We start from the raw sequence: 12,547 nt of genomic DNA, 5'->3' as shown, positions 1-12,547 counted from the left end.
ATCAGAATTTTTATAACCATTTTACTTATTTGTATGATCAGAATGATGCAGGGTATAGAGCCATGAGTGCAATGCAGCAATCTTTCTATAATCAGCACACCGGGCAGTCGGTGATGACACCACAAGATTTCGAAGCCTATGTTGCATGGCCTGAGGTCAGGCCTACTTTTCTCGGAGGGGGTAATGCAGCAGATGCTGAAGCTGCTAATGAAGGAGACAATGCAAGTGAAGGAGAAGCTGGTTCTGATGCATCTATGCAAGAAGGAGATGAAAGTGATGCTGGCTCCGAATCTGGTTCGGAGGCCGGTTCTGAATCCGAGTGAAGAAAGCAAGGAGATGGCTGAAAAGCACGCCAAAATGAGTGAACTTTAAAAGCTTTCAGTCATTTAATGTTTAAGTTTTAGTAGTTTATCTTTTGTATTGACTATGTGGAACATGTGGAAGTATGAATGTGTGTCACTTGATTTGTGTTTTGTTGTGAACATATGATGAATGTTTGAAGTTTAATGCATGATAATTAGTAATTTAATATAGTAGTATGGTAGTCTAGTAATGTGAAATATTGTGATTAGCATTTTGAAGAACAAGCTCACATATGAAATTGAAAGATAGGTTTGTGATAAATCAATGTGTTGAGCATGATAGTTGATTTGTAGAGATATATGTCAATCTTCTTTGATTAGTGTTCAAAATAGGCTTAGAAACTTAACATGTTTTTGAAATGTGTTACTTGTCCTAAGATGATTCTCACTATTTTTGTTGAACATGATTGAAACTTGTGTTATCCAATCTAGCTGGGTGAGAATGTGTGAACTTTCCATTGTTTACATAAATATGAGAGTGCCGGCAATTGTGTATGCTCATTTGATTTTAGCTTAATCTTGCTGTCACTAATGTATTTGATGTTGTGGATATGATCAAGGCCTTGTTTCTTTTTGAGTGATAACCACTTAGCCAAATTTAACCTACCCTGTGAGATAGTGATCTTTTGTGTCCCCATTTGAGCCTTAAAAATTGAAATTTGTTTGTTTTATAAACCCTGAAACCGAAAGAAAAGAAAAACAACTACTCTACCCTTGTCTTAGGGTAGGAGAGCAAGTGTATTTTTATAAGGGTTATTTGATAAGATTCAAGTTGGGGAGAAGTAGGTTGAAAAGTAGATAAATAAATTGGTTGAAAAAGGTAGTGTTGTGGTGATTGAAAAAGAAAAGAAAATATGTGAAAAAATAAAAGAGTTGCTTGACACAATTGAAAGTCAAAAGGAAATGAGAAAAGAAAACAAAATTTTGTGAAAAGTGTCAAAACAAAAGAATCACCACAAATGGAAATAGGGGGAAAAAGAAAGGGAGTGAATGAATCTTGAGATGAATTTTGCAGATTTTGTGCTCTCTTATCCTTGAGGCTTTTTGAATCCATAGAAAAACAATGAATTTTTGTAGCCCAGCCCCATTACAAGCTTGATAAAGTCCTTAGTGATCCACAACTGATAGCATGTTTTGTGATTTTGCTTGGATAAATGTTTGAATTGAATTGTTGCATGCACATTGCTTGGATTGAGTTAAACACTTACCCTTGAGAGAAATAATGGTGAGAAATTTGAGATAACACTTGAGTCTTGATTGTTTGATAAAAATGTTGAGAATTTTGCTTAGGCATAGGAATCATTTCATGATCATGCTTTGTTTTCTTTGAATGTTTTGGGAACTAGTCTTTGAGATGACATTGCTTTACTTGTGCTCTGAGATTTTGAAAAACTTTGATTGATTACAAACCCACTCTTTTGAATGAATTGTGAGCTAGTTAAAATACCTTTTGTTTGAGGACAAACAAAGTCCTAAGTTGGGGAGATTTGATAAGTGCTAAATATTGGTTAAAATGCATGTTTAAAAGGCACTTATTGAATACAAATCCTTGGAATATAAATCACTTTTGATGTAAATATAGTGTGTACTAAGAAATTGCGCAAGAATTATCAAATCCAACCATTTTGTTAGGTTCATGCTGATATTAAAGAAAAGAAACAAAATCCTGAAGCATTCGCTGCAGCGAGCATGCAGCGAACGAAGGCAGGGAGTCCAAGGTACTTAGCGAACACGCAGCGAGCATGCAGCGAATAAGCTCGCTGTAGCGAGCACCTAGCGAGCAAAGGATGAGTCACAGCTAAATACACGTGTCAGCAAACCTCTTCAACTAAGCAATTTCTTCGCGTAGCGAACACGGATTCGCGTAGCGAATAGGCCTATTTCAGAAGTCTATAAATAGCATTTCAGATCATTTTGTAAAATATCAAGTTAGTTAATATCAGATAGAAAAACACTATTTTCATAGATATATCCTGTTAGTGAGGCTTTGAAGGTGGATTCCACACAACTTGAGAAATCAAGCCCAATGGTCTTTCAATCCTTCTCATCTTCACTCTTTTGTAAGTTTATCATGGCTATTCATAGCTAAATCTCTTTTGTTGGGATTGGATGTAATTGAATTATGATCATGAATCTAGTTTAACTTTGCTATATGTGTTTTATTTATCAATCAATATTAGTGATGTCCTTGTTTTCATGCTTTTATTAAAAGATTTAAATGATATAGACATATGTTATTTGAATCAAAGGTAGGATAATCACTTGTTAAAGTTCAAAGTTTAGACATAGATTTTGAGATTTAATAGTCACTTAAAGTATTAGAGCTTAATGCTGTTTTATCGATTAATGATTCGAGAGATCGGAAAGTTAATAGATACAATAGATTTCAAGACATATTCCGGACACGGATATGATCAACGAGTAATACGTGACGATATTGATTAGTAAATGAAATATATATATCAATAGTTAACTGATACATGTGAATGATTTGATGAAATCCAATTCCAACAAGTTTTTATCTCAAAAGTTTATCACGCACTTTTATCGCAATTTTATGTTACGAAACCAAATTGAAACAAACCCATACTTAGAATCATGGAATTTGTGTATTTACAATTGATATCACACTAGTCCCTGTGGATACGATATTTGAAACATACTTGCCGAAAGTTCTTTCAACAAGGATCAGCCGTAAATAGAATATGTTTCCTTATATAGTGCCTTCTTCTATCCTTATAATATATAGATCTACAACCAATACTCATAAACAACAAAATATCATTTTCATTTACATATATATAGTGATATAACTAGCATGGCTTCTTCTTCTCCTAAAGTGTCCACTATCTTTCTGTTCCTCACCCTTGCACTCCTCCTTTTCTCCACATCGGGTATGACAGACAATATAGTTATTTAAATATAGGCAAAATTACACTACAGGTCCTTTATCTTATTTTTTTGTAACAATTTGGTCCTTTATCTTTTTTTTGTAACAATTTGATCCTTTATCTTTTTTTTTGTAACACTTTGGTCCTTATCTTATTTATTTATAAAAAATAAAGGACCAAAGTGTTACAAATAAAAAAAATAAAGGACCAAACTGTTACCAAAAAAGGGACTAAAGTGTTACAAATAAAAAAAATAAAGGACTAAAGTGTTACAAATAAAAGATCAAGGACCAAAGTGTTACAAAAAAAAGATAAAGGACCAAAGTGTTACAAAAAAATAAGATAAAGGACTTGTAGTGTAATTTTGTCTTTAAATATATAATAATAACTAACCAACTTTTGATATTTTCACCCACAAATTAGAAATTGAATTAATTGCAGTCTTGAGTACATGCCGTCAGCTATTTAGAATCGTCTGATTAAGATTCGATAGTCTATATTTTAAAGATTGTTTCTTATTTTTGTACAATATAAAATTCTAAGATAACATTTGAACCGGCCGATCAAAATCGTACAGCCTAAAACCTATATAACTGCATGACGATACCACTTTTTGAATTCAAATCCACTTGGGTTGGTCTAGTGGTATGGTTTGAAACTTGGGAGTGTGCTCCTCCTTAAGGTCTCAGATTCGATTGTTGCTGGTGCCAATTTGAGTGGGCTAATTTAGCTTATTAAAAAAAAAACCACTTTTTGAATTCACTAATCCAGATCCCACAAATTTAGCTTAGTTCGAATATGTGGTTAAGTATGTTTCATAGATGATTAATAATAATAAAATTGTTTATACCAAAAAAAAATAAAATTGTTTCATATATAATTGCTCATTAATCTATTACTAAACAAAATTAAGGCACCAGTAGAAAAAGAATAAAGGAAATGCACAAACATAATAATATATCATTACACATACATCCAATAATATCTTTTCATTTTGTCATGTCATTATTTTGAATTAAAATATTAAAAAAAAAACAAATTCTTCTCACTTGCCAACTACTTCTTCACTTTTTGTTCTTTATTTAACTTTATCCATTTCTTCTCTCAACTCTCATTCTCCCACTTTATTTCTCTTTGACAAACATCTTCTTCAGGTAATTAAGCGTTCAATTTCATTTTAAATTTCTTCCACTCCTCTTCTCCACTATTCACCGTAACTCATCTTTCTTTATTCTCAAAACATTCATCTTTTAATCTCTCCCTTCCAATAAAGTGACATCTTAATCTACAATTTTTCTCTATATTTTCTGTCATGAATCTCTCACCCTTAATTTCATATACTTCTACACCCCGTGATTTATGTTGGCAACCCATCAAATACCTCATCCCCCTGATTTCTATCCATCCCCATAATTCAATTCAGAGAAATTGTTTCTCATTAATAGAGATGAGTTGTTGATTCTAGAGAAACAATGATTGAGATCATAGTGGGAGAAAAAACACTTACAAATTTGCATTTAACTAATTATTAAAATAACAATAATATAACAATTATTGGTCGACCGTGTAAAGAGTACATTACACTGTTCGTACTATTCTTAAACTCCAGTAGAAAAGGGTATTTTACGTCGGATTTTTTGATAATTTAGACCGACTGTGTGGATTGTGAGATATATATAGGACGATTTTACATCAGTTTTAATTAGTTTCGGTGTAAAAAGATTACTTTTACACTTGTTTTTTCCATAAAACAGATGCCATTGTTTGTTATAGTTCACATTTTTTTTGTTCATGCCTGTGCAGAGGTAGAAGCAAATATTTGTCAAAGGCTGAGCAAAACATTTTCAGGGCCATGTTTAGACAATGGAAGCTGCAAAAATCAGTGCATCAATGTGGAACATGCTACTTTTGGGGCTTGTCACCATAAAGGCCTTGGATTTGCTTGCTTCTGTTACTTCAACTGCTGATCAAAAATCATCACAACATTTTTCTGTTCAAGCAATGGTTACTTTTTTTATATATAATATAATAAAAAAATATAATGAAAGGAAAAGTTATTTTTCCTTTCTTTGTTCCTGTTTTGCATCTCTCTGCACATGATGAATCCCATGGATCTAAATCTTGCTATGTGTTTACCTTAATTTGAATAATTGTAAAAATATTTTTATTGAAATTTAAAGTTGCAATGGAAATTCTATTTATTTCTTTATTTATATATATATATATATATATATATATATATATCAGAGTCGTTCGCTATTTATGTAACAAATGACAAAAATTTCAGATTTTTCTTAAGGAATTTTTAAGGGGCATGAAGTTTTAAATTTTTGTGGAATTTGAATATTTTTTTCCCATCTGCTACATATTTAGTGGATTCTATTCGCCGCCTAAGTAGCAAATTGAGACATTTTGGAAATTTGAGTTTAATTGATATGCACTGACGGTGTAAAATAGTTTAATTGATGTGGCGGAAAACATGATTGGTATTGGTTGACAGTGTAAAATTATATATCTTACACCGTCGGTGCATATCAATTAAATCCTTCAAAATTTAAGCAAGGCCTAGGAGAAAACTTAAGGAGTGTTAAAAGAAATTATCGAGTGTAGAAGTAATAGATAATAGAAAGCTTCCTATTGGGCCGTGTGTGTCACATTTTAGGCCAAGATGTCGTGTAGATTTGGACAAAGGGGGTGTAAATTTAGTTCTTTCCATATTTCTCACCAATATGTAGTGGCACAATGATAGTTTGGATTTATTAGTATTAGAGGGCTTATTAGTTTGGAGAATAATGAAAAAGAAGGTGCAAATCAAACAAGATGCTTTCACAAAATTTAAAAACTAACTATTATAAATACTGGCGACCAAAAAATTCTGTCTCTAAATATTTTGTTCATGTGCTACAAATGATTATTGTTTCGTTAATGTGCCTGTTAAATGAGTTTTGATCTCACAGCTAAAAACTAACTTATAAGATGGGTTGTCTAAGCGCATATATACATCTAACTACTCGAAAATCTTGACAACGTAAGATTTCAACGCAACTTCAATAGTGCCAAACTAACATAGTACATATAAGATGTCACTAACAACTCAATGATATATTTGCACTTCCAATTTCTTTTTACCTAAAATTAATATACCATAAACATGACTAAAAAGTCATCCAAGTAAAACAACTCAAATTTGTAGTCTCAAAATGTTAAAGCAGAGGCAACAATTTCCCTAATTAACCAAAAATGAAATCCAAAACATAAAATAAAACATGAACAAGAAATTAAAAACACTTAATCAATCTCTCAAACAAATTCAACAATCCTTAATCAACTTCCACAGTAAGCACATGACTTTTCTCTCCCACGTTTTCCTAGGAATATTTCCGCGGTAACTTATAAAGTTTGTAAGAAACCTAGTTTCCTCGAAAATAATCGTAAGAAACATCTGATTTTCTTAGTGTTAATACGATCCGAATCCAGATTGATGCTGCGAGGAAAAAGCAAAATTTGTTTCCGGTTCAAACAATCCAAGCCTTTCAATAAGTTTCTTCACCATGTCGCCGGCTAAGTAACAAACCACTGTGGCAACAGCACCAGTACTAACATAGTAAAACACTGTTTGAAAATATGTTATGTAACTGTTTGGTCTCTTGATATAAGCTTTAGCAATAGAAAGCAATGTGATGCATAAAAGTGAAGCTCCTGCAACTGCTGCTAGCTTGAAATCTTTTTCATCATTCTCACGAAATGTGAAACCATATACTATTGGTGGTATTAGTCCAAAAACAATGAATGATAAGATTGCAATAAATGCATGAAGAATGAAATTTTTCCTCTCTCCTAGGACTTCTTTGTATTGATCCACTATTGTTTCTGTGTTGGATCTTTTTGGTTGTTCAGCTTTTAGTTCCTTGAGCTGCAAATATATACATTTATTAGATTTAAGGCTAAATTACACTTTTAACCTTCTAATTATTACAAACTAACGATTTTGACCTCTAACTTTCATAATAGCACTTTTATCCCTCTAATTTTAGTCACTTTTGTAAAAGATAGACCCCCCATTCATTGTCCATGTGGCAAGACAAACTGATGTCGCATGTGAGCCACTGTCTACATGTGCGTTGACTTGGTCAAAATCAGTGAGACTCAGCCTTTTGCAAAATAGGTTAAAGTTCGGGTAAAAAGTGCTATTACATAATTTACGGGGCCAAAATTACAAGTCTATAAAAGTTGGAGGACAAAAATGCAATTTTTTTTATAAGCAAATGCAGGTAATAGTATTTTTTTTATAAGTAAATGCAGGTAATAGTATAAAAGAAGCATGTAAAATCATGTAGCTTAAATAAATATTTGTCTTAAATACTCTTTAGTTACGTTTCAATTAAAATAAGACAGAAGTGTATTTAAGCCTAACTATAATTTGAACATATTATAACTCACATTATGACCAAGGGCAAAAAGTCCACCAATCAGGTTTGCAATAGCCAATGCAACAATGTTCACTGCAAAATGATGAAACTATCAGTAAAGTTGTAATGGATTCCCAAAATTGTTGTATTAATTCCTCAAAATTAAATAATCATTAGGAAAGAAAAATTATAATTTGCAAGTAAAATTTTTTGCCTCTTCAAAAAAAAAAAAAATGCAAGTAAAATTGAAGTCCTACATGTGGCAGCATCTGCACTTGCTGCAGATGTAACAACACTAAGACTTGCTAATGATTCAGTCAAACCACCATACACAATACTTTTCAGAATCTCCAATGACTTGTTACTTGTTTCCACAATTGGCTCTCTATGAGTAATGAGTTGTGTTCTTTCAGTCACAGATGGAACCACTTCATCATCAGATCCTGTTTAACAAAATGTACAATATTATCTCATTGACATAAATCAGACTGATCATTTCCTTAGTAATGTCAAGATTCCGACATTTTGTCCACCGTAATGTCAGAGAATTTTGGTTTACCCTCTCACTTAACATGTGACGTCATCATTTATGAGGAATTTTAAGCCAACATATTTCATGAGGGGTAACAGCCTAAAATGACCGAATCTTGATATTATAGGGATAATCAAAAAGAAAAAAAAAATTATAGAAGGTAAATCAAAATTCGCTAACATTACATGTAAATACTATTTTAATTACCCTTGTTTTAATGAAAAGCAAAACTATAGTGCCAAAAAGAAAATTCATTCATATTTCTGATTACTCAACAAGAAACTAAATGGTATTTACCTGTGGATTCTCCAACAACTTTAACTTCCACAAAATCTTTCTTTTTGTTGTCTTCAAAGTCAATTTCAGGTTTTTTGGACAAAGTGGTCTGAGAAGCATGACCAATAACTTTCCAATCAGTAGAATCAGTTTCAGATTTGTTGGTTTTAGAGGCTTCAGAAGAAGCACCACCTATAACACCCCAATCACCCCAAAAATGCTTCTTTTTTGTTACAACTTGACCTTTTTGACTTTCAACAATGACCACATTTTCAATTTTAGTGACTGATTTTAAGGGACCTCTATTCACTTCCTCAGTTTGAATAAGTTCTGAAGTTTCATGTTGTGATCCAACTTTGAATGTTTGTTCAGTGACTTCAGTCTTTCTTTGAATATTTAATGAACCTATTTTTGAAAATCGTGAATCGAATTTTATTAGGAATCGTAATATACATTTTCATTAAAAATAAGACATTTTTAATTAATATACAAAAAATGCGACATAACAAAATAATTCGCAATTTTTTATAATTTAAATGGTATAGATTAAAATGAGTCAATAATCGTCATATAGTGAATCAAAATTCAAGATACATTCTTATCCAAATAGATATATAGATGCACTGCAGTAACCGAGTCACACAGTTACATGTAGTACCAGATCTCAACCGTCTATTGGAAATTATTCAAAAAGTTAACTAGTCAAATAGATTCATCAAATACATTACCTTGATCATTTAATTCTCCATCATCATTAGATACCAATCCAGGGAATAACCAACTTCCTGTTTCAAGCCAAAGAAACAGAGTTCAAAACTTTTTGGTATTGGTCATGTGTATATTATAGACATAAAATATTTAAGGACTATAAATCAATGTTCAAAAAAATCAGACCGAAGTAAATAAAAGTATTGCTCATCATTCAATTTAAACCATATAAAAAATAAATAGAAGTATTTAAATAAAATAAAAACCGGTTAAACCAACCACAACACAATTGGTTCAATCTAATTCAATCTCGATTTGATCTAGTTCAACTAGATTGTAACGTAATCGAGATCTAACTAACAGAAAAATAGTCAGTTGATTACCAGTTAAACCAACCGCGGTGCAATCGGTTCAACCTAATTCAATCTCGATTCAATCTAGTTCAACCAGACTGCAATGTAATCAGAATCAAACCAACCGAAAAATAGTTGGTTCGGTCCGGTTTTTAAAATATTGCCATAACAAAATGAAAAAAGTTATACCTATTGGAATGAGGAAACTGAAGCATGATGTGCATCTTATTGTATCAGGTTTTTGTTGAATGTAGATCTTTTGAATGTAAACCTTTTGGATACAAACATTACAATTAGGACAATAGAATCCATGTGTTGGTGGTTTCTCAAACACATTGTCCAAATAAAATTCTTGTCTTTCTTGACCATTTTCTTTTACTATGATAACTGTCTCACTTTGATTTGTCACATTGATCAAAGAAGTGGTAGAATCCTCTTGAAGAGGAGGATCAGAAGCAGGTAAAATTGTGTCTTTCTCATCAATATTTTCTTGTGGGATGATCATTTCAGCATTTCTTTCTGCTATCACTATTTCAAATTTTGGTTTTGTCTCAGATTCAATGAAGTCTAGGCCTCCACCTTTTTGAGTAACAAAAAATTCATTAGCACAATCAATAGAAGTCTAGTTAGGCCAAATAACTTTTTAAATTGGTTGAAATTGAATTTTTACATCGTTTCACAACAAATGTAGATTATTCCATTGTAAGATGTGGAAACTTTTAACAACGGTTGAAGAATTAATGCGAAATAGCTTTTTTTTCAACGGTTAAAAGATAAGGCCCGAAATAAGTTTAATTATAAAAGGGTAACACTCTCCATTTTATAAACCGGTTTTAGTAAGATGAATGATTTTATATATAATCACTTAATTAGGAAACTTCTATTTTTTTTTTTTTTTTTTTTTTAAAGTTGATGGTTTATAAGTACCACCAACTTATTTACAAAGAAAATACTACAATTGCTGCTGCCAAGGATCGAACCCCTGACCAACAGCCTACACCCGCTCAGTCAGCAAGTGCCAACTGAGCTACCCCACCCACCCAATTAGGAAACTTCTATGTTTTTTGGTTTTATATAATTTAAGATAGACCAAGAAGTAAATAAATCTTGTCAATGATGATTTAAAATTAGGTCCAGCCATTAGGTTTGGTTTCGTGGTGCGGGATTTGAGTAGTACGTTATAGGTCATGGGTTCGATTCCCAGCTCATTGTAAACCAAAAATAAAAATAAAAATTAGGTCCTTTCCCACTATGGGCCCGTTTAGATTAGCTTATTTTGATAAAATAGCTTAAAAAAAAATACAATTTTCACTAGTGTGAACTTATAAATCGCATAAAACTTAATTTATATTGCATCAGTTGTTTGCATAAACTCAAAAATAAGCTAATCCAAACTGGAATTCGTCCTTGATTGAAGCTTATGAACGAAGTCAAATCACTTCGTAAAAAACTTCTTTATTAAAAATTCAGTTTTAGAGGTGAGTAAGTGGGAAATCTCATGTTCGAACCCCGGATTCTGCATATAAAATGCAATAAGTATGCCGAAGATGACAAATTATGGCTCTGTTTGGTAAAAATAAGCTATAAGCTAGCTGATAGCTGATGGCTGGTAGCTTATAGTTGAAAAGCTAGTAAAATAAAATTAAACTGTTTGGCAAATTTAGCTGTTGTAAGTACAAAATGACATAAAAATACATGGTTAGTGGATAGTTTTTTTTTTGGGTAAGTGTTAGTGGGTAGTTGTTATAATTTTTAAAAAATAAATAAATAAAATCAATGAGGGTAAATATGGAATAAAATGAAAAAGCTATAAGTTATAAGCTCATACGCTACTTGAAATAGCATCTCAAAAAACGCTATAAGCTAGTTAGAGAAGCTCGTTACCAAACACTTCACATTTTTTTCAAACAAGCTTATAAGCTAGTTCAATAAGCTATAAGCTAGCTTATTGAACTTACCAAACAGTGCCTATGTCAACTTTTATGTAAGAAAAGTAAAAACCTTCTTAGCTAGAAATTCACAAGTATCAATTTTTATGTCAATATATTACAATCTAAATCTTCATTAATGTTTACCTTTTGCTTCTATATCTGAACTGCTGGCACTGCTGCTGCTACTATGTTGGACATGACGTTTTCGTTGCAAGCTCATTTCTTCAACTCCATTTTCATCAGCTTCATTATTATTCCATTGATTTCCATTCATAACTTCCATTTTTCTCTGCCACACTCAAAAGAAAATGGCCTAGCTATATATAGCCAATTAATTTTGATGTGTGAAATAATATAAAGCAAATGATCAATATTTATAGTGAAGTTTCATTTGAAGATAAGGGCACCATATACAATTATATATATGCATGTTTTGGCACGGTAGTTAGGTGTGAAATTCCATTGTAATATATGTTTAATAAAGTCAAGTTTGATTTGGAAATCATCATAAGGTGATCAGGTTTTCATACCTAGATTTTCTCTGACACTATTTGATGTGAGAATTTCTTTTAATTTTTAACGGAGACAATTTCCTATAATGATTTCTTTTGCGATGACTATTAATAAGAGTCGGGGACAATCTTTAAAGCATGTTGGGTTATATCTTCCGTCGTCAGTATTTTCACATGGTCAGTTGTATGTTGCAATTTCAAGAGTTACTTCTATAAAAGGATTAAAAATATTGATCATCGATGACGACGGTGAAGATACGACTAAGACTTCGAATGTGGTCTATAAGGAAGCCTTCCGTAATATAACATAATTTTCTTTGTATGAATATTTATCTAAAATTATTGTTGAACTATATATCGTTTAATGTTACTCAACTTTTTTCATATACCTTACATTATTGGAATTATCATATCTTATTTAATCAATATATATATCTTACAGCTAATCAGACCCGTGCATGTTTTGGCACGGTAGTTAGGTGTGAAATTCCATTGTAATATATGTTTAATAAAGTCAAGTTTGATTTGGAAATCATCATAATCATAAGGTTCAGTTCCAACTAGGCCAACTAG

The 12,547-nt window shown here is 31.7% G+C and overlaps 1 protein-coding gene across 1 annotated transcript; it reads right to left on the bottom strand.

Moving 5' to 3' along the window:
- Nucleotides 1-6,388: 6,388 nt before the first annotated feature.
- Nucleotides 6,389-11,867, bottom strand: LOC123883553. Its single transcript, XM_045932397.1, has 7 exons — nt 11,607-11,867; nt 9,721-10,110; nt 9,199-9,255; nt 8,492-8,875; nt 7,920-8,105; nt 7,694-7,755; nt 6,389-7,166 (listed from the first exon to the last, which is right to left on the bottom strand). The coding sequence occupies exons 1-7, from the start codon at nt 11,743-11,745 to the stop codon at nt 6,711-6,713; spliced, it is 1,674 nt and encodes a 557-aa protein (XP_045788353.1). The 5' UTR covers nt 11,746-11,867; the 3' UTR covers nt 6,389-6,710.
- Between the last annotated feature and the right edge of the window lie 680 nt (nt 11,868-12,547).

The sequence above is a fragment of the Trifolium pratense genome, linkage group LG5 (genome assembly GCF_020283565.1).
Source record: "Trifolium pratense cultivar HEN17-A07 linkage group LG5, ARS_RC_1.1, whole genome shotgun sequence".
NCBI lineage: Eukaryota > Viridiplantae > Streptophyta > Magnoliopsida > Fabales > Fabaceae > Trifolium > Trifolium pratense.
This window is presented reverse-complemented; position numbering and strand designations above follow the sequence as displayed.

Coding starts and splice junctions, on each gene's coding strand:
- LOC123883553 (XM_045932397.1), bottom strand. CDS start 11,745: ATGGAAGTTATGAATGGAAATCAATGGAATAATAATGAAGCTGATGAA. Junction 8,106..8,491: donor AGTTGTTGGAGAATCCACAG/GTAAATACCATT, acceptor TTTGTTAAACAG/GATCTGATGATGAAGTGGTT. Junction 7,756..7,919: donor AAGTGCAGATGCTGCCACAT/GTAGGACTTCAA, acceptor ATCATTTTGCAG/TGAACATTGTTGCATTGGCT.